The sequence below is a fragment of the Leptonotus elevatus genome, chromosome 2 (genome assembly GCF_054856555.1).
Source record: "Leptonotus elevatus isolate MCC_2025b chromosome 2, RoL_Lele_1.0, whole genome shotgun sequence".
Classification (NCBI taxonomy): Eukaryota; Metazoa; Chordata; class Actinopteri; order Syngnathiformes; family Syngnathidae; genus Leptonotus; species Leptonotus elevatus.
The window spans coordinates 28,169,526-28,192,553 of record NC_141240.1 but is presented as its reverse complement, the minus strand read 5'-3'; the positions used below and the strand labels follow the sequence as shown (position 1 = coordinate 28,192,553).

Genomic DNA, 23,028 nt, shown 5'->3' with positions numbered 1-23,028 from the left:
ACGAACTTGAGCGGAACCGTCACGTCCGCGCCGACGGGTGCAAGTTGCAGCCCCCCGGGGGCGCGCGGTTCCCTGCAGCACGAATCCTTTACTAAATGCATTTTCAACAAGCCCGTTATCGCAAAGTGCGTTCTTTTTAGTATGATCGGGTTACAACGCCGTAATCCACTTGACAGTGTGAACGCGTGCACGTCTGAGTTGTCTTTGCCATGTAGTCGTGTTATTGCCACTCTTATTAAGTTACATGTGCCGGTCCGGACTATTTCGAGAGGACTTCGCGTCATGCGTTTGCAGTTTTTAGACATCATCTCTGTAGGCTTCCGGGCTTGTTATTAACAGGTCGTGTAGAAGTTGTGTTTAATTGAACATATCAAATAGCTACTGTATTTCCTCGTGGTTCTTTATTTACACAACTGCAGTGAGTAGTAGGCCTGTCAGGCACATTCGTGATAAAGTATTTGCATAAATAGTTAAATATTACACTTGTCCTTCACACATTTTCCTCACAGTTGTGAAGTTTGGGGTTTGAATATCAGCTCTGGGCGTGGCGTTGACATCTTCTCCAGGTGCTTGCAATGGGTCAGGTAGTCCGGCTTCCTTCCACATTCCAAAAACATTCATTATGTTAGTTTCATTGAAGACTCTAGATGTGAATGTGAGTATTGCAACCTCTGTAGCGAAAGGAAACTCTTTGTCACATTATTTTTCTACACATTTTCAATTCAGTTCGCCTCTCTCGGGATGGCTGTGTCCCTCCGGTAAGAGACACTCGTGTCCTGTTTGCGGATATCGTATGTTTCTTTAGTCTTCTCCAAGCCCCAATGTTTTTTTTAGAGAGTTCTTTTTCTGACACCTTTTATTTGAACTCCTCGCCAAGTTCAGCTTTATAGGTGCCTCATCCTTTCTGCAGGTGGTTGTGATAATGATGACTGTAACAAATTGACTGTAACATTTACAAGAAATAACCGGCAAAAAAGTTCCCAGCTAATTCTTGTAAAATCTCTGTACAGTACTGTATTTTTTTTAAGTATTTACTGTATATAAATTACAGTTACTTACTGTATTTACCTTTACAGCAATTCATTGTAATCTAGTTTACAACTGTTTCTTGTATTTTACAAGTTGCCAGTAAAGTCTTGTAAATACACAAATACTTGATGTCGTAAAATCCATCCTTTTTTCATTTTTTATGGGAATATTCAACAAAACGTAGGGTTACTTAGGGTTAGGATTCATTTTATTTCAGTGCTGTTCAAACATGAAACAGACTGCAACCTGTTTGTTAAATGCAGTGGCTCAGTTATAAGCCTGAATTTTAAGATAAATAAATACATTTTCATACAAATCTTAAAGTGTACATGTACAAGTTTACTGATTAGTATTTTTTAAATTTGAGTTTGAAAAAAATCACAATAATCAATTTATAGATTCGTATCGGGATTAATCGGTATCGAATTGTGACCTATGAATCGTGATATGAATCAAATTGCCAGGTACTAGGCAATTCACACCTCTACTGTAAAATAAAAAAAGCAAGAAAATGCTGTATTTTTTTACTGTAGATTTTACAGAAATGTGTTACAGTGTAGTTTATGAGGTGTTTAGTATGGGTCAGTGTTTCCCAGCACTGTTCTGTGGGGAATCAGGCATTTTCACTCAATTGGTCAGAAAGTTAGTATTTATCTATACTACAAATAATGTATCTTAAAAAAAAAAAGTATTTATACCAGTGACATTTATTTAGTTACAATCAGAACAATTAAATGCCCTTCTATCAGATGGCAGAAGGTACAATTAACCTGTATATCTGCCTGTGGATATTTATACAACCGAAAAATATTTATGTTTAACTAATCAGGCCCAAATTCAATTGTGATCAAATTGAGACGAGGTCATCATTATTTAAGTATATCTACTGTGTATACAAGTTTTGGTGGTGTTCCATGAAAGTTTTCTAATATGTGCCTTGGCTCAGTAAGCATTTGAGGAAAGCCTATTAGAGGTCTAATGTGTCTTTGTGGAAATGGACGACGCTATTAGGATGCTTTAGCTGTTAGAGCAGAGGCCACTATTTGACCAAATACATTACTGTCTATCTTCCATCCATTTTGTATAGTGCTTGACATTATTAGGGTGTGCTGAAGCCTATCCCAGCTGACTTTCGGCCAAAGGCCAGGTGCACACTAAGTTGCCAGTCAGTTGCAAAGCACATATAGACAAACAACCGTTCACATTCACATTCACGCCTAAGGACAATTGTTCAACATACCTAACAGTTATGGTTTGGTAACGTGGGAAGACGCTAGAATACCCGGAGAAAACCCAAACACGGGCAGAACATGCAACCTCCAAACAAGAATGCCGGAGCTGAGATTCAAACCACCAAAGCGCGTGCTTAATCACTACATACTATCCAGTTTCTGTCTATCTATTTAATGTAATCAACCAAATTGTTCTACTTGGTGACTTGATTTCATTTGGCCCGCCTCTATTGTTGAATGGTGTCAAGACTCAGTGCTGTATGTGCAGTCCTCATAGTGGAAGGTGAAAGTTCAAATCCGTCCATTCTGCAATACAAGTTGACCCCCACTTTGTCCCACTTTGCAACCAATTTCCCCATAGGAACTCATGTAAAAATAACTAATACATTCCAATGGCAAACTGTCATAAGACATTCAATTATTGTACACACAATTATTCAAGTAACATAATAGGTGTCATACAATTTTGAAAAAGATGTTTGACAGTATTCCACAAACATTAGTACACCCCTCACATTTCTGCAGGCATATAATTATATCTTTTCATGGGACAGCACTGAAAAAATGACACTTTTAACAATGAAAAGAAGTCAGTGACAGCTTGTATAAAGTGTAAATGTATTGTTCTCTCAAAATAGCTCAAAATACAGCCATTCATAGCTAATCCACTGGCAACAAAAGTGAGTACACCCCTAAGTGAAAACGTCTGAATTGAGTGCAATTACGTTTTTTCTCCCCAGTGTCATGTGACTTGTTAGTGTCCAAAAAAGTGCTATATTATTATTATTATCATCATTATTATTATTATTATTATTATTATTATTATTAGGGAGCAAGCGTCTTCAATTTGGTATTACAGTTCTCACACTGTCTCATACTGGTTCAGCATGGCACCTCATGGTAAACAACTCTCCGAAGGTCTGAAATAAAATAAGTCTTGCTCTACATAAAGATGGCTCGTCTGTAAGAAGATTGCCAACGTCCTGAAACTGAGCTGCAACGCATGCATTGCAAGACCACCCAGCAGTTTAACAGGACAACCCAGTCAGGACAGGCCTCACCATGGTCAGCCAAATAAGTTGACTGCATGTGGTCAGCATCACATCCAGAGGTTGTCTTTGAAAAATAGAGTTATGAGTGCTGCCAGCATTGGGGAGTTACAGTCCATTGGGGGAACCTGAGGGTAAAAACGCAATTGAACATTTCTGGGACATCTTCAAAAGGGAGGTGGAGGAACATATGGTCTCAAATATCTGCCAGATCCACGCATGATGGTTGTACTTATAATGCTTCATGCATTGATATATGTGCTATATGGTAATGGTTGTTGTCATATAAGCCTATTCATGAACGTAAAAGCCCGAAAAGGTCAAAGTAAGCGCTCACGTACAAATGAACTTGCGCCAGAAAGACAACAAAAGGTAACTAGACTAAGAACAATTTCTGAAAATTGTGTGGTAATGCTGAAAGCTGAATGCTAATAGCTGAATCCTCAACTAAATGCTAATTGCTAAATGCTAATAGCTGAATGCTCAACTAAATGCTAATAGCTGAATGCTAATAGCTGAATGCGAAACTGAATGCTTAAATTTGAAGATTAACTATGTGAAAATGTATATATATGGAAAAGTGTTATCTGAAAGTACCCTCCATTCGTTTGGATGGAAAAGTGGAACTAATGATATCCAATGGAAAAATGCAAAAAAATATATATATATTTTTTTAATCATTCAATAGCGCCACCTAGGCATGCAGTACCCTCTATTCATCGAGATGAAAAACTGGAACGAATGATATCCAATGGGAAAATGGAAAAAAAATGGCGGGGGGAATATATCACTCAATAGCGCCACCTATCATTTAGATGGAAAAGTGGAAGTTAGCATGTAATCACTTAGTATAATTGCCACAGATACATTTGCAACGTACAGTCGGAGGTGGGATGTGAACCTGCGACTGCCTGGCTACTGGACCATGCATTTTACCAAGTGCGCCACTGAGCAGCATTAGAGAGCTGGTGATGCTGATCAATTGTATGTATGGAAGTGGGCGTGGAAAGTGGGACTAAAGTTGATATTTAACGTTAATTTGTACGTATACTGTAAGGAATGTGGAATCCGACGATATATATCCTGGGAGGCGTGAATTTTTGAAGCAAGTTGAAATTTGAACGGTGTAAATCGGAAGTAATATGTGGGAGTGAGTGAGGAGAATAAAAATTGTTCTTCCAGCATTGCCACAATAATCTCAGAGGCCATTTTGCGCTATTGTTTGCTTCCAATTTTGTGGGAGCATTTTGAGGAAGGCCCTTTTATTTTCCAAGTGCAACACTTGCTTGATGAGTTTGGTATGAAAAAACAAGCTGCTCAAAAACCTTTGACAATTGGCCCCTTCATATCAAACATCAATGAACACTCGGCGTCGCAAATGGGCCAAAAATTCCCGCAGACACGCCGACAACGTCAAAATCCCTACAAGCTATTAAAGCGACACCACGTTGCTTTCCACTCTTCACTTACTGAAGATGGCATGTCCCAATACTTTTGTCTGTATACTGTATAACTTCAAGCAACGAGCTCAGGTTGCATTTCACTTCCTGCTGCACATCGATCCGTGGGCGGGTGAAGCTAGACTCCCTGATACGCGCGCGCTCCCACCATAAAAGCAAAGTGGCTGTTATGACAAGTCTGAACAGGTTGTCCCCCCCCTGCCCCCACCCCCCTTATTTTTAATGCAGTATGTAGCAGAAGGCTGCCCCCACAAGAAGCTCTTACATAAGTCACACTGCAGTCGGAGTGATAGGCGGCCAATCCTCCCCTTCGTTTTCCAAGAAATCGGTGATTCACAGCACTGTGACTCTTTTGCTGCTCTTGTGTTATTTAAACGCAGCATTCACCGCACTTTCCTTTTTTCTCTCTCGCTCTCATCAGATGTCGCCATGCACCTCTCAACCAACTTGCTTTTTCAGTCTCTGCTGTCTGTGCATTGAAACGTCCACAGTCACATAATGAGCTGATACTGGACTTAAAGGATCTTTGTACCCTGCAGTGTTTGCATAATGGAGCGCAAACCAAACCACAAGCATTTTTAACGCGCGCACGCGCGCACGCACGCACACACACACACGTTAAATAAAAATAATATGCATGTCTGACATGACAATACAAAATCTTTTGCTCTCTAAATTTACATTGCAGAAACTGTTATCTTAGGCCAACTAAAACTGGGCCTTGGATTCATTGCATCATATCAAATGTTTCGTACACAAAAAAAAAGCGAATGATTTTTTCAAATAAATTGTATTTGAAAGCGATACAACTAGGGGTGTCAAGCGATTACATTTTTTAATCGTAATTAATCGCATGACTTCAATAGTTAACTCACGATTAATCACATAGTAATACTGTAAAAAAAAACACGAGTGTGATATTGATTTGTGTTGAGGTCATTTTTCTGCCACTAGATGGCATACTTGCATTTGTAAGACGTTGACATCTCAGTGCATTTTTCTCCTCATAGTTAAGAGCTATCTAATCTTTAACATGAACTAACTTGTGAAATTCAATTAGAGCCAAAAGTCAAGGACACAAAATTATGCAAAAGGTGCTTTTCTATTGGCTGCTGCTAGATGAGTCACTTCTGTGTGACACACTTTTCAAACGATCCTTGTCATAACATTGAAATAAATGTATTTAATATCACATTTAAAATCAACCCTAAAGGCTCATGAATTAAATTAATTACCAAAGACTAAAACGAAGGACATTTTCGCTATAATAGTAGTTAGTATTAGTTAGTTTTGTAAACGTAAAATGCAGTTTCATTTCTTTTTCTTTTTTTTTTTAAGCATTTTTATTTGTATTTTATTTCGTTAACAATAATGTTTTTTGAATTTTAGCTTTAATTATTTCGTTAGTTTTAAAACCGCGATGGTAACCCACTCGTATGTTGACAAAAGGTACTCAAAATATTTCGTTTTGGATAAAGAGGACAGATTTTACAGTCTTTACATAATGACATCGCTACCTACTGGCCCAGCTTGCATATTACAGACTGTGTTAACGAGAATTGTTTTGACAATGTTGTCTGCACATGAATCTTTGGGGGGTGAAAAAGTTGTTGTCGTTTAAACTTACAAAACATTTTTTCCTAGTGGTTACTACTTGTGAACTGATGTAAAAAAAAATACAAAATGTCAAACAAGCAGAGGAAGTCGTGGTTACAGGGCTGCATGAAAGCGGGAAATTTCATCTTGGCTGTGTTCATATTTATAGTTCACTATTCTCGTCAGGTCTAAAGTTTTAAAAAAGTATATGTGTGTTGTGCGAATTTGGTTGTGTGTACACTGGCATTGTTTACATTCAACCTTTTTCTATAGCAATTGGGTTGCGGGTGTGCTGGACCTTACCTAACTTTGGGCACTCATACTCGCCTCAAGTCGTACCTTTAGCCAATTTGTAGTCTTGAATTATCCGATTATCAGTGTGTGTTTTTGGAATGTGGGGGACAGCTGGAGGGGGGTCCTGGACAAAACCTACACAAACATATGGACAACATGCAAACGCAGGAGGCCAGAACCAAGATTCAAAATCCGAAGACATGCTCCACTGTTTTTATCGTTGGAATTTGATTAGACCACATTTGTGGCTTAATGTGTGGTGTGCATATTTCCCAAACAAAAATCCTGTCCAGTTTAGTTGTCGTTGTGCTATTATTCGTGTCACAAGCCTTTTAAAATGCTACTTCAGCATGTTCTGATCTTTACTGATGTTTATTTATTGTCTGTTGTTGTTTATTGCGTTCTTGTTGCTGTCATTTTAACACGGCAGATTTACTTCTCGGTCCACGTGTTTAACATTTGTTATCTTGGCCAAATGAAACAGCACTAGCTGGGCAGCAGCACCAGAATTGCTTTGAACTCGTGTTAACACAAAATTGGGTCTGCGTTTTACGTCAGCATTATAGGTTCAGTTTTGTTTCGTAAATGGCATGAATAGAAGTGTAGCTTTTATGTAAAAAATAGCGAGGGAGTGTTCCCTCTGCTTCTGCAATGACTCACACGGTCACATCTGCACGTTGAATGCAGAATGAAGCCTCCGGTTGAAAGGCCACATAAGGTTGGCGTGGGCGGAGGAGGAGGTGGAGCTACACGGGGAAGACGTCTCGCAAGCGGGCTCCCCCCTTTTTCTCCTCTCTGTCGGCTGCTTTCCACCTCCTCCATGTTAGTCAGAAAGCGCTCTCAACTGCTAATGGAGGGAAACACGCTCCTTAGCAACCAAATGTCGCCTCCGCCGCTATCTGCACACGCTCCAGTGAGGCGGCGGTTGGTGGAAAATATCAAGCTTTCTTCTATTCAAAGAAGTCTCCCGACTCTGAAAGAAAAAAGCGGCATTTGAGGCTTGCGCAACAGCAGATTGTCTCGTCACGAGCCCGCGCAAACAGCCGCGTGGGAAAAAAAAGGTCATCCCCAATAATGTGCACCTTGAAATGATTTTTGGTAAAGAGCTTCTTTTATGGCCGCTGCGGACTGGTTTGTATTAAGGCATTATGGCTGCTGATAACAAGGATGTGTTTAAATGGAAAATAATTAGTGGGACATACAGTAGTACTCGTGCGTCAAATACAAATGAATCCTGAATGCTGGTCAGTCTCCAAATGCCCTCCCCATATTTTGGTTGGATTCCAAATTGTATCACAGTTGAGGTGCCCAGAATTTGACCTTTCAATGTAGCCGGATTTTCTACTCTGCATTTTTTTTAGTGGGGACTCTAAGGTCAAACATCACCCAGTGCAGTTGGTCGACCTTGAGTTTGCTTGAAGAAAAAAAGAAAAAGCCCAGCACATCTGTCACATCTGATTTTCTCCGGGCACTCCAGCTTTCTTCCACATTTCTACAAGCATGCGTTTGGTTTATTGAAGACAATTCTGTGTCCTGTGATTTATTGTGATGAACCAGTCCAAAGTCTTGCCCAAAGGTCCCACCCGAGACCCTAATGAGGACAAGCAGACGGGAAATGGATGGAAAATCCCATAGTAAATATGGAAATTGATCACTAAGCAGTCAATATTTTAACATTCATAACTGTCATTCAAGCGTATAAACACACACACATAATCATACATTTTAAAAAAATCATACAAGCATGAACATTTACAAAGTAAAGTATTCTTTACACACATACACAAATATGCAAATATATATATATATATAAATATAATTTGCAATAACAAATTCCCTCCATTTGAGAACTTTAGGAGGCACACAGCTATACACTAAAGAAGCTAAAATTTAACTGAAAACATAATAAACTTATTTAAACGTGCGCTTGGAAGTAAGGAAAATCTGAACTACAGTAATAATAATGTGTACAATATGTAGACATATAATCTGTACCGATTCATGGAGTCTAAGATGATGTAGCAAAATTACCTGCCCTGTTTATCAAGTAGGAATGGTTTTAAGGCCATTCAAGTATGTCAGTATTGGGTCTTATAATGGTGCCTTGAGATAAGATTTTTTTTGTGTGACTACGCTCGTAACTCAAAACAATCATCTTTCTCCATGGGAATAAACGGAAAGGGCATTCATCTTCATGACGCTGATTTATTTGACTTTTTCTTCACCAGCCCTACTGCTCTGTATAAACAAGACAGAAAAATGAAAAACCCCGTCGTCTTTAGGATGGGATGAGGTAAAGCTCACCCTGTCTCGAAATGCAGTCTCCATGGAGGGGATTAACAGTCAGGTATTACCTCGCACTACCACGGCTGTGACGTTCCCTCATTTATCAGTGTTTTATTCTTAACTGCTCTATTTTTGTGCCCGGTGCAAATCTAGCACGGCGGGTTGTCTAAGCCGGCACATTTAAAAAATGTCATTTACACCGTTGTGGGTGTGAACACAATCAACTCTTCTGATTCTCTTTAACTCATTCACTGCTTTTAACAGCTGTAGGCGTCAAAAATGAATGTGAACAATTAATTTCAATTTTTTTCCCCACTTTTGTTAACAAGAGTATGAAAACCTAGAAAAAAAATTATTGTACATTTAGAACAGATATAAAATTTGCGATTAATCTTGAGTTAACTAGTGAAGTCATGTGATTAATTACAATAAAAAAATGTAATCGCCTAATGCCCCTAATAAAAAGAAGAAGAAAAGATTATAACAAATTAGGGGCGTCAAACGATTACATTTTTAAAATTATAATTAATCGATTTAATCACAAATTTTATATGTTATAAATGCACAATAAAAAAAATCTAGGTTTTTATACTCTTGTTAACAAAAGTGAAACTAATATAGTTCAAATAATTTTTTGAAGAAGCTCAATTGTCCATGTAGGAGGTCAAAGCATGAATAGTATGTTGATAAGGACACATTTTGTTAAATCGTTTTAGAGCCGAAATGTTCAACATTATCTGGTGACCAAAAAATATATAAAGGGGTAAAATGATTGTTCGGACGGACTAAAAGTAGACTAAAACGTTGACAGTTTTTGTTGACTAAATTATGTTTTCTTGGACTAAAATACAAACTAAAATGCTAGATTTATAGTCGACTAAAAGTTGACTAAATAAAAACGTGATGAGCTTGACTAATTATGATAAAAACTAACAATTGGAACTGGACTAAAAGTGAGACTAAATGTAACATGTCGCTGTACTTGTACTCAGCATGGGGGCCAAAAGTACCCCTGGCATTCATTTTGACGTATTCATGCAGGATTTAACAAAAAGCCGGATGATTGTGTACCAGTTGCATACCAAAATGTTACCTTAATCAGGTCATAATGTTGTTAAGGTTCATTTCAGTGTGCACGTAACTACTTATACAAACAGCGGTAATGTTGAAATCCACTGGGCTCCCAGCAAGTAGGCCAACATTTTCTATTTTAGTCCTTGTCTGGAGCTCCTTTTTAGTATGAAACTCTTGGTGCCAATCCAATATGTTTTATCTGGAATCATCAACCTACAGTATGGCGGATTTTGATTTTAGGCCAAATGTCGGCACATGCAAACAGACGGGGCTGAGAAAACACTCGCAGATGTAATATGAGGATTCGGAATGGGCAACCGTCATGCATCGTTAGGCCAAATAATTGATTTGATGTATTGTTCATTGTTGTTTTGGTATCATATCAGTGAATTTGATTTGAACTGATCATCGTGGCACAGTGGAGGTCTGCGTGGCTGTCGCTCAGTGATGGCACGCAGCTTGAGGGTGAATCAACAGCGCCTCTGCTGGTTGAAGTGTGGGTGGCACGCGCTTCTGACATCAGTCAGTAGACATGAATACTAAAAAATAAAATAAAATAAAAAGACCCTTCATTATTCCTCTGCTTTTAGAGTTTCAAATGATTTCAGTTGCAAATTTGCGTACAATAGACAAAGCAGGCTGATGCTCTCCAGGCTTTTGAGTGTAAAGTGGTGAGTGGTTGGTGAACATGGGGGAGTGAATGTTGCTTTTCCTTTTTCCTCTTGTCATTTATATTATTGTAGATAGAGCCGATGTCCTTTGGAAAGCCACAAAATGCCACTTTTGCATCAGAAATGAAAAATGCTTGTCATAGTTGCTCGTTACTGCAGTACTAGTGGAGCACATATTACTGGAGACAAATTAATTGTGCCTTTTTACATACTGGGTCAATTAAATGAAAAATGATTAAATAAAAAAAGTATAGGTTTTCATACTCTTGTTAACAAAAGTGGAAAAAATGTGAAACTAATGTGGTTCAAATGAATTTTTGACGTCTATAGCCGTCAATGGCAGTGAATGAGTTAACTCATTCAAACTCATTCGCTGCCAGACGTAAAAAATGTAACGCTATTTTAGTCGTTGTCTGTAGCAGAGGCGAGGTGGTGTATTTGTGAAGCTCGTCAAATGCTGATTATGGTTAGTGGGGTGCAGATATGGTTAGTGAGAGTCCAGAGTCCCGAGTTTCAGCTTAAAATACATCCTACGCAATATATCGTAGCTTTTATAGGCCAGTGAACAAATGCCAAATTTTTATGGGCTCATCAACTCCCGAGAGTCAAAGTTTCATTTTTTGATTGACATACTTTGGAGAAGATAGCTTGGAGGGGATTTCCATTTATTATTAATGATGACAATGACAGGTTGTACAATGGAACGCAATTACAGTAGTGAGTCATTTACTGCCATTGACGGCTATAGACGTCAAAAATCCATTTGAACTATATTAGTTTCACATTTTTTTCCACTTTTGTTAACAAGAGTATGAAAACCTAGGATTTTTTATTGTGCATTTATAACAAATTTATAACAAATATAAAATTTGTGATTAATCGATTACAATAAAAAAAATGTAATCGTCTGACGGCCCTAATTTTTTATAATCTTTTTTTTATTTTTTTATTAGGGGCGTTAGGCGACATTAGTCACATGACTTCACTAGTTAGCTCAAGATTAATCACACATTTTATATCTGTTCTAAATGTACAATACATTTTTTCCTAGGTTTTCATACTCTTGTTAACAAAAGTGGATTTTTTTTTTTAAACTAATAGTTCAAATTCATTTTTGACGTCTATAGCCGTCAATGGCAGTGAATGAGTTAAGGTCAGTCTTCCCCAGGGCAGTTGTGGCTACATACGTTTACCGCCGCCGGAATGTGTGAATACGTGAATGATGTGAAGGATCTTGTCCAAGAAAGGGCTAGCCTATACAAATCTGATTTATTATTAGCCTATTTTTAAACATAGGCTTCAACATTAAGGGGGCAAAAACAGAAGTTGTATCCATTTCATTTTTACACGTCTGCCTAAGTCACAACCACAACAATAATGTTGGACCCCAGTGAAGTTTTTAACACTTGACGTGCACTCTTACAAAGTCCAACAAAGTCACATGACCTACAAATTCACATATATGCCGATGAAAACTGTTCAAAATATGGTTAGCCGTAGGAGCAGTGTGTTCATGCACATTGGTGTTTCTTCACACATCCATATCGCCAACTAGTGGCCTGGCATGCATATGACATGTGTTTTATTGTGTGTTTTTTCACTCATGGCGTGAGTTTGAATTTTAAAATATCGTTTTAACCTCGTTTTTTTTTTTTTCAAGATATCCCTTACTTTAGACATTGTCGTCAACATTTTTCTTCATGATTGTGCGTCTTAGTTTAATGAAAAGTCAAAAATGTGGCCCTTTAACACCCTCATGTAAGCAGCAGGTCAGCATGGTCATGTGGCATGTATTAAGGCTCAACAACATTCCTGCAAACCCTGAATGAAATATTTATACCTGCTTCAGTAATCCAGATCAGACGGCGCCATTGTTTTGAAGTCTTTTGTTCTGGGATGCTTTTGCCAGCACTCTGTTTTCTTCCGCGGGATCCTGACCAGGAAGTGATTGCAGAGAGGCTGAAATGAAATAATGCTGTTCCTGTGGAAAGTCAACTTGAGACGTCAGCAGCCTGTTTTGAATTTATTTCAACCGCTCTGCTGAGTGCTATTTTTAGATGAATGGCTTCCAAGGCATCGATCCCTGTCATGATTCCTTCATGTGGCATTCGGCCATCAGGCTTTCCAAGCCCGCTCGGTCAGCCGCAAACCTGCCAGGCAACGCTGCTGACCTTTGGAGGGAATTAAGCCTGGGACGGTGCAAACCTTTTCAGTGACTCCTGCAGGGAGAGCAAGCACGTTTTTTTTTTTTCAAATGTGTCTATTTTTTGTCAGACAGCAGCATTTTAAACTTGAGTCGTCATCAGTGTAGGCTGGGGACTTCCTCCTCTCCTCTTTTTCCGCCTACTCAATGAATAATGACATTTGCCTCGTTTGTCCTCCCGCCAACAAGGAATCTCCTTCCATTGTGCCTCTTTCGTGAGTCACATGAAATTCCTTGCCCACGTCAGACCTTGTTTGACATTTCAACCGTTGACTTTGTTCGCTGAGGCGAGGTGTTGTATTTGTGCTGATTGTAGTTAGTGGGGGTGGGGGGGGGGGGTTAGGGGCAGGGCAGATATGGTTAGTGAAAGTCCTGAGTCCCAAGTTTCATCTTAAAATACATCTTACGCAATATATCGTAGCTTTTATAGGCCAGTGAGCAAATGCCAAATTATTATGGGCTCATCAACTCCCGAGAGTCAAAGTTTCATTTTTAGATTGACATACTTTGGAGAAGATAGCTTGGAGGGGATTTCCATTTATTATTCATGATGACAATGTAAAATACAGGTTGTACAATGGAACACAATTTCAGTAGTAAGGAAGCTGCTCAACATTCAAGTTGTTCGGAGTCGGACACAAATGTTACCATAGCGGGCATGACGGTTGAATAGTGGTTCGTGTGTCTGCCTTACAGTACGAGGGTCCAAAAATCCTTCTTGTGTGGAGTCTCATCTGCATATTCTTTCTGTGCTTGCATGGGTTTGCGGCTTCCTCTCACATTCCATAAACAGTTATTACAGTTACAGTTAGGATCATTGAAGATTAAATTGTCCATAGCTGTGAATATGAGTGTGGATGAGTGTTTTGTCTAAATGTGCTTTGTGACTGACTCGCAACCATTCCATCGGTCAACCCAAGGGAGGGGGGGGGGGGGATTGACTCAAATTAACCCACAACCTTAATGAGGAAATAGATGTAGAGATAGGATGGATGGAAAATGTGGGTGGAGGGTGATGTCTGATTGATGTTGGATTTCAATTTGCGGCATCTTTCTTTCCTTTGATCCTTCCTCTGGTCTCCTGGCAGCGTCACAACTCTGGCGGGACGCTGAAGTATCCGGTTAAGGTGAAGGGTCTTGAATTTATAATGGGTTTCAGGTGAATTAAAGAGCACAAACTCGCCTACACAAGGAAGGAAGGCTGCCAAATGAATAATACTGAGCTCTCAAAAAAGAAAAACAGAGAAAAAAAGATGGTAAAAAAGAGTAGCTCCTTGATTAATTTTCAATAAATAAATAACATTTTGAAAAAAAAAAGTTTGTATTTTTATTTTTGTTTTTAACAAACTCAAAAAAACGCTAATAAATATTCAATATTTTTTTACACGAAAAGCGGGGGATATGGGGGAAATTATTCTGGAAAAAATAGGAAAAAATATTAAAAACATTTTTAAAAAAAGAGTAAAAATCTGCAAAAATGCAAATCCATATATGCCAAACAGCGAACTTGCAATGCGCGACTGTAATTTTAAGTTGTACTTTCACCATTTACCACTAGATGGCAGACATGTCTTAGTCGTAGTTAGCACATACACTTTGTCTTATAATGCCCTATACCGCCACGTGAGGAGGCCTAATCATTACTTGCGGATTTGGAATGATAAGCAATACAAACATAGTACCTCAATAATATTCATATTTTGAGTGAGTTGATTTTTGTGAATAAAATGTACAAAATTGGTCCTTACACATAATGTTGCTTTCTTGTTCAGCAGTTTTGTTTTGTGCTGTCTTTGATTTTTTTTTTTTAATGCGAGAGAACTTTGCACCAAAAAACAAAACAAAACCGTGTGGTTATTTTGTTTTTCTCCCCCCGCGTCCATATTGAAAATAGCACTTTTGTCATACATCTGGTTAGGAAGTGTGTTAAGAAGTGAGGTTGCCCATCCATGTCATAGATGTCCACGATGCGAGGTGCAAAAAGCATTTTTTTTTTACTTTGCTTTCAAAAGCAGGCCACATTCCGCCTACCTTATGTCTCTTGTCTTCACAGTTTCGCCTCGCTGCGTCTCGCACCTGAGCTTTCACAGCATGTCCGCCCCCGCCAGCAAAGAGGTGAAGGAGCTCAACCCTGTCGACTTCATCCAGCTACAGCAGTACATTGAATGTGAGTACATTTACCGACACTTTATCCCCTTCGCCCCTCACTCGCGCGCGCACACCTCATGTTGCACTTCCACCCACTCACGCTCGCCTGTACTTTTGCTGAACAGCTTTTAGTCTGAGCATTAAAATGTTTTATTTTTGGTGATTTTTTTTTTTATTGAATTTTGTCTAGTGTTCATATCAACTAGTTTGCTGGATGAAGAAGTATTTGTGCTGCCGTAAGAATTAATTTGGCATTTTGAAGCATATCAGTATTGCCTTTTTGTTTAAAAAAAAAATCTGATGGCTGATAATAGAGCAATTTTAACCTCATGAAAGCTGTTTATTTAAATTTTCATTTAACTTTATAAGAGATGCTGCGGAGCCTGAGAATTCTCTGCATCTTTTTTTTTATTTTTTAATTGAAACAAAGATACGTCCCAATTTAATACTTCAGTTATTTTGAAATTTGCGAAAAATTTGTTTAAAGTAAAAAGGGTTTAGGAGGCTACAATACTCAATTATTTAAGTTTTCATTTAACTTTTTAATACAAATGACACTGTGAGCTCCCTGAACTTTTTCTTGAATTTTAAAACAAAGATGTCTATTGTCTAAGATGAAAAAATATATATTTTGCAAATCTGTTCAATCAAAACATGCTTTAATATATATATATATATATATATATATATATATATATATATATATAAAGAGAGAGAGAGAGAGAGAGAGATTTTTTTTTTAAGTTTGACACTAATATTTTTTTTTTTTTAGTAAAAGTGAATATTGGCTCCAAATATCGTTTATCGGCCTTCTTGACTACTACTAATCGGTCTTGGAAAAAAACATACATATCACAAATATCTAAATAATATCAATACCAAAAAAGTACTTAAAGATGCTGTATAAAAATCAAGTTTCTTTTGTATAACCCCCTTAATATCAAAACATTTTTTTTTTAATTAAGAAAACATGGTAAAAGGTAATAGGCAATCATTTTTGTAATTGAATGAATAATGTAACTGAAATTAGAAAATAAAAAAGTGAAAAATGATGATGTGATAGGCCTCATATATCTGCCCTTGCTTTTGCCCGCCCTTGTGTGACCTTTTCCAGATTGCAGCCTGAAGGTGAAGGACGTGCTGCGGGAATTCGATGCCGATGGCCGCCTGTCCCAGCACAGGCACGGAGAGGTGAGGCACTGGATGGGAAGTGATGGGATGGGCCGGGACGGGAAAGGCCGGGACGGGGCGTCCTCATTTCAAACCTGCTCAAGTTCTGACACGTAACGGCTGTGAGCGTACAGAAAAGGAGCGTCTGATTCATTCTAACGTGGGCGCGTATAAACAGCCTGAAAGCGGCAAATGAGATTCCAAGCTGCCGATGGTGTCGGCTCTTGTGAGAGGCGGCGCCATTATACCGACATTGCCGATGTAAATGACGTCCTCACCTAGGCCCACGCAGCGAAGGCTCGCCGGATGCTTTCAGAACTTTGTATACATTTATGCAGCAAGCTAATGTAGTCTTTGCGGAAGGCCACTAACTGGTTTCAAATTCATTTTCCTCACAAAATTCATCTCTGGCAGCATGTTGGATTAGTGGTTGACATGGCTGCCGCAAATATTCGGGGTTATCGAAAATAGATGGATGGATAAAAGAACTGGGGTAACACAAGGATTCCAGTTAAATGTCTAAGTGGGGTTGGAGGGAGTGAATTATTTATTAGTGGGGCAACTCTGCAGGGCATCGGCGTCAACAAGAAATGGGTTTGTGGTTCAGCATTATCCAGGGAGTTCAGTTTAAGCCCTCCAGCATCCAATCATGAAAATCACTCGTACCAGGCCTGAGAGAGCAACAAACCTCTACTGACTTCTGCTTCCTTGCAGCAAGGGGCTTTATTGCCTGCAATATAAGTGGGAATGGCAACAATGTGCTACACCCTGGATTGGTGCATTCACGCTGTTTACACAACCTATTTCTTGTTTTGCTAAAATGAGCCGGTTTGAGAGGGCAGCCCTGTCTCGTGCACAGTAAATGTAATCCATTACAATTACAAGTTAGCTGCAAAAAAAAGTTAGTAACGTAATCCAAGTACCATAATATTTAAGTAATGTAACTGGATTACTTTTGGATTACTCCAATATTGAGTTTGCTCATGAAGACAAAATAAAAATAAATATCACCACAATATATGTTCTATACAATGTGCCCCTGCTATTTGCGGGTGATAGGGACCCGGGCAGCCTACAAATAGCACCAAAAAATGTTTCATTAAAAAGCATGTAGGCTATTGATTGATTGATTGATTGATTAAAGGCCATATGCTGTTTTCGAACTGTCACTGAAAGCAATCACACCTCACAGTTAGATAGATAGATAGATAGATAGATAGATAGATAGATAGATAGATAGATAGATAGATAGATAGATAGATAGATAGATAGATAGATAGATAGATAGATAGATAGATAGATAGATAGATAGATAGATAGATAGATAGATGATGTTTAAATAGTGAATTGGTGGGAGGAAGATTTGTTTGGAAGGTGTAACTCACATTATGGTTGTAGGCTAGCAGACTAGCTAGCGAGAAGCTATAGCGCGTAGCATGCCGCTGGACTCTCAGCTCAAACTTTCGCTCCGAGTAAGTTCCAGTGTATACCGGTCACCATTTCCTCCTCCCGGCCGTGAAACGTTTTTAAACTGCCCGCTTGTGGAGGACACGACTAGTCAGTTCGTTTGTCCCCACCTCCCCGACATGTAGCAACAGTCCCACTTGTGCGGGCGTGCACGCACTCTCTCTCGCTCTGTCCTTCTCTCTCTCTCTCTCTCTCACCCTCTTTTACACTCTCTCATTGTAGAAATTGTAATCCCTCGAAGTAATCCCCATTTTTAATAAATGTACCTGTAATCTGATTACATGTTTTTTCCTGTAACTGTAATGGAATACAGTTACTTTTTCTTTGCAATCTGATTACATAACGGCGGTACACGTATTCCGTTACTCCCCAAGCCTGTTGATAGTCCATGTTCCGCATACTTCCGGACCCATGACGAGTGCAAATGTTATTACGCGACATCCAGGGGTGGAGTTTAGGGACCACAAACAACCCAACCACGTCAAAAACTTAACCAAGCAATCAAATTATCTGCCGATGGTCATCCATTAGCTAACACTTATTTGTCCATCCAACCATACACAATGCAGCTCTGCTCGCCTTTTGACTTTTAAACGTCTCACACCCTTGCATGTGTGTGTTAGTGTTTCAGTCAGACAGTGTAGTCCAGCAGCTGACCATCGTTTGAAAGTGGATCTTCGTTCAGCTACGCTGATCATTTCATGGCTCAAGAATAGTATGGGGCGCTTTTTTGTGTAAATTGAGCCCACTGTTACGAAACGGTGGTGCAGAAGTGTTGAACTTTGAATTTTCAGTGATATGCATAATAGCAAAAATCTGCAAAATAAGTGACGGCCATTATTTGCTATGAAATAAAGAACGCATTTCACTCATTTTTCTCGGTTTCAGTGCATCAATGAAGAAGGCTTTCGTCTCTTCTTGAAGACTTATTTGGAAGTGGACGACTTCCCTGCAGATCTGTGCCAGCGACTCTTCCGCTCTTTCCAGAACTCCGAAACTGCCCAGGAAGACAGCGGCAGTAAGAAAATACACACACACACACACACACACACACACACACACACACACACACACACACACACACACACACACACACACAGGTTTGTTTTGCTATCTTTGTGGGGCCATCTCTTTGACATAATGCATTTCCTAGCCCCTTCCCCTAACCCCAATCATCAAAAATTATTCCTTCCCCTAACCTCAATCATAACCCAATTCAAACCTAAACTTTAAAACCAAGTCTTGACCCTCAAAAAGAAGTCTAAACTTGTGGAGCCCAGCAAAATGGCCCTACATGGACGGGTGGGCCCCACAACCCTGTGAAATCCCGGAATGTTGGCCCCACTATGTCACAAAAACAAGACCACACACACATACGCCAACACACTTAGCTCGAACCTGTCTTGTACGATGGTCAGACTAACATGACATTATTTCAGGATATTGACAGAAGAATGGCAGAGTAACTAACCCACAGCATGTCAAAATAATATTAGGAGCATGTTGATGATATACATATTAGGAAACACTAACAATAAAAAATAATGACATCTATAAATAATAATAATAAATAATAAAATACAAAATAATCAATAATAAATACATCAAATAAATAAATAAAATATGACAATAAAATAAAGTTAAACTAATAAATAAAATAAATAATGATACTTCAGTTAATTGTCAGCAATGGTGTAGTGGTTCATTTGCCTCATTTCAGTTTAGGCAACTTTCAAATTTTTACAATGTTCCTGTTGACCTTGGGCCCCAAATTCGCTGAGCAGTCAACGTCGCAAGCAGGCTGACATACCGAAAGTGTGATTAGCTGCTCAGCATTGATCATTGACCAAGAAAGCGGCAAGAACCCGCAAGAACTCGTATGAATTGCACAATTGACACTTCATACGTATGCTGCAAAAATGCTTCTATTGATCTATCTTTACAGAGGTCTTTCTAAAGGATGTTTCGTGTTACTTCTCACTCTTGGAGGACGGTCAGCCTCGAGACAAGCTGGAGTGTAAGTCCTTCTTTTGCCCCCCAAAACTACCACTGTTTTTATATTTACTATTTAGTTGTGTTCCTTTATCCTCAGTTGCTTTCAAGCTCTACGACAGAGACGGCAACGGCGTCCTCGACAGCTCGGTAAGACGTCAGTCAGAAAACATGGGTCGCATGATTACAATGTGTTTAATTCAGTGGTTGGTGGTGCGTTTGCTAACTGGACCTTCAGCGGGGATCTATCTGACTTAAGTCACTTCTACAGAGTGCAACTATCACTTCACACTTCTATTAAGCTGCTAAAATGCAATATGATGCTGTAAAACTGCGTACGTACATTTTCTGGAGCTGTTCAAAACGAGTTCAACTTAGCTTGCTCTGATCAACCAATCAGAGGACAGAAATGTGACATCATCAGGGGCTAGCTCGTTGGCCGAGAGAGGACGGATTTGAGTGGAACCGTCACTTGCCTATGATGCAGGTTGGCGGGGGTTCGCTTCCCTAACTGGGAGACCACGTTTGTGTGAGTGCAAAAAATAAAAAAATTAAAAAATGAGTGGATAGATTTGAAACCAAACCCCCTTTACTAATATTGTGGTAACCCACAAGGGAGAGACCTTCACCAGGAACCTATACCTTTTAAGAGAAGTTACTTGACTCATTGAGCCAAGTTAATATTTTGTCCAGAATTAATTAGATTTTTCATGTACAATTAATACCTTAAAAAAATCCACTTACTGTCTCACGAAGATGACATTACTTGTGCTTAGGAAGTAGGCAACGACCAATCATGGCTCAGTTTGCTGACCAAACCCAGAAAACAGGTGAGTCATGATTGGTCGTTACCTACTTCCTCAGCACAGGTGATGTCATCTTCGGTCAACAGCAAGTGGATAAATTTGTTTTTAAAGGTATTAATTGTACATGAAAAACAATGAAGTGATTGAATGAATGAACTTTTTACTGCTAAAAATGCCTCATACAGTCAAGTAAGGGAAGATAAACTTGAAAGGAGAGCAGCTTGTTTTTGGGGGGGAAAGTACAATGACACACAACTCGCTTTCAAATTTATCACAACAGGCTGAAATCTGATTGGTCAAAATATGAAATCGAGAAAATAGCTTGTCATACAATTTAAAGGAACATATTTGCTTGTAGATGACATCTTCTGATGGCATTTAATTCCTTCTTTTCGACTGTCAGGAAGTGGATAGAATTATCGCTCAGATGATGCACGCTGCTGAATACTTGGGATGGGACGTGTCAGAGCTCAGGCCGGTAAGTCTCGGCTGTGGCGCCGCTGCACTTGAAAGCACCGCGCGGTGATCCGTGAAGACCACTTGTAAGTCACCTTGCCAACTGATAAGCTTCTCATACAACAGCAACGAAAACCCGACCCCGTTCGTGAAGCTGAGAAACCTGTTTGGAGTTCAAACGATAACGGAAAGATTCCCGCAGGTTCTCAAGGACATGATGACTGCGATAGATGCTGACAGCAGCGGTACTGTGTCTCTGGAGGAGTGGGTGGAAGGAGGCATGAACAACGTCCCCCTGCTGGTCCTACTCGGCCTGAAGGTAAACGACATGAAAGCTTTTATCGCCGGCCTTTGCCTCCCAGTTCTCGTCTCCCAGCCCGTTTTTGCATACTCAGCACTACCAAGCGCACTAATGTCATCATCGACGTGTGAGTGCTCTAGTGTCTTTTTTTGCACACATTTTGTCATGATGGCGTTGACTAAAAGGATTAAAAACAAAGACAATGAATGAGCCTTAGGCTCAGGGTGAAAATCACTAAGTAACATGCAACGCTATTTTTCCTACAGCAAATAATGGAGCTTGGATAAACAAAAAACGTTCATTAACTTCAAAGCACATATTGAATTGAATACTTTAGCATTCTTATTGTTGTCAGTTTTTGTGTAAGCAACAATAACTTTGTTTGAACACTGTCTTAGCATGGATGAGGAGGGGTGTCATGAAAGGTCGACGTGAATATCTCATTAAAAAAAAAAATGAGTTCACACGATGCATGAAGTTGCAAAAAAGCAAATAATTTTTTAATTTGATGAAGATGTTCACTGAAATAAGCACTGAGGTGGAATGCTGACATCTTGCGGGACAACTCACACATTTAAGAAACTTAAATCACGTTTGCCCCAAAAAATGTTTGGGCATTTATGAATTATATGACCTTTTTTTGTTGTGATTTTTAGCATAACACTATTTTGCCGTCAATAATGATATCATGATACTGTACATAATACAGTATAATACTGTGTTACTGAAAAAGGAAGTCTGGACAAAAAATATCATCTGTAGCATATCAATACCTAATCGCAAAAGATCCTGTGACCTCTATGCCCAGATTCATTTTGAGGCTATTTATAGCCATTTAAAAGCCTTTCAGGGAGATGGAAAGAAAAAGAAAAAAACAAATTCACATGTAATTTGGATAAAAGCGCTTTTTACTCTATTAACAAATTGAAAGCAACTTCATCATCTAGTGTGGACAATTTGAAAAGATTAGCATACTGATGTGAATGTGCTGCGCGGGACGCCATGACACATTCTGCATAATCAGCAATGTCATTAGTGCGAGGCTTGCCAGGAGTGGGTGTAAAATGTGGGCCACTTCGGTTACCAAAGGAGTTCTGTTGTTACCGGACTGCAAAGCGTCACGAACGAATACTCAACTGAACTCTATGTCGTCCTGTGAGCTGAATGTAATTGTGGTATAACTTCATAGATGACCCAGACAGACGGACAGCACCTGTGGAGAATGAAACATTTCAACAAGCCCGTTTACTGCAACGTGTGCCACTCCATGCTGCTGGGTCTCAGGAAGCAAGGCCTGTGCTGCACCTGTGAGTAACCGCAAGACCTCCAAGGGGCCTCCCACGTGCCTCCGTTCGCACGTCAACACGGTAGAAGGTGTTCTTATCTGCGGCAGTGCTGGAAATTGCACAAGAGGAGATTTTATGAGCTATCTGTACTTACTTTAACACAGGTACATGATACTGAATGCAATTTACGCTTTACATATCGTCGCTGTCATGTGAAAAACACTTATGTCCATATTTTTTATTTGTTTACGTTTTTGAGAGTTTCATCCCATAAATGTAAAAATGTTTAAAGAAAAGAGGAAAAAAAGACAAAAATGGACAAAGTGTTTTTCACAGGACAGCGACAATGTATGAATCTCTACAGATGACGTGTGCACAATTTCTTTTTTCATTGTGCCAAAAAGTAAATAAATAAAAAATGTAAAATTTGAGTTTTCGCTTTTCTCCTTACGTACATTTCAGAGTCAGTACTGTTTTACTTTTGCTTAATTACAGAAGTTGAATCAGT

The 23,028-nt window shown here is 39.2% G+C and overlaps 1 protein-coding gene across 1 annotated transcript in view; it reads left to right on the top strand.

Annotated features, from left to right (window-relative positions):
* Window positions 1-23,028, top strand: part of dgkaa (diacylglycerol kinase, alpha a) — a 32,583-nt gene that overhangs the window by 196 nt on the left and 9,359 nt on the right. The window contains exons 2-9 of the mRNA XM_086069273.1: window positions 14,948-15,061; window positions 16,157-16,233; window positions 18,568-18,697; window positions 19,625-19,696; window positions 19,772-19,821; window positions 20,881-20,955; window positions 21,136-21,252; window positions 22,424-22,541. Coding sequence (XP_085925399.1) covers window positions 14,986-15,061; window positions 16,157-16,233; window positions 18,568-18,697; window positions 19,625-19,696; window positions 19,772-19,821; window positions 20,881-20,955; window positions 21,136-21,252; window positions 22,424-22,541 — 715 coding nt within the window. The 5' untranslated portion in view covers window positions 14,948-14,985. The remainder of the gene's footprint in view (window positions 1-14,947; window positions 15,062-16,156; window positions 16,234-18,567; window positions 18,698-19,624; window positions 19,697-19,771; window positions 19,822-20,880; window positions 20,956-21,135; window positions 21,253-22,423; window positions 22,542-23,028) is intronic.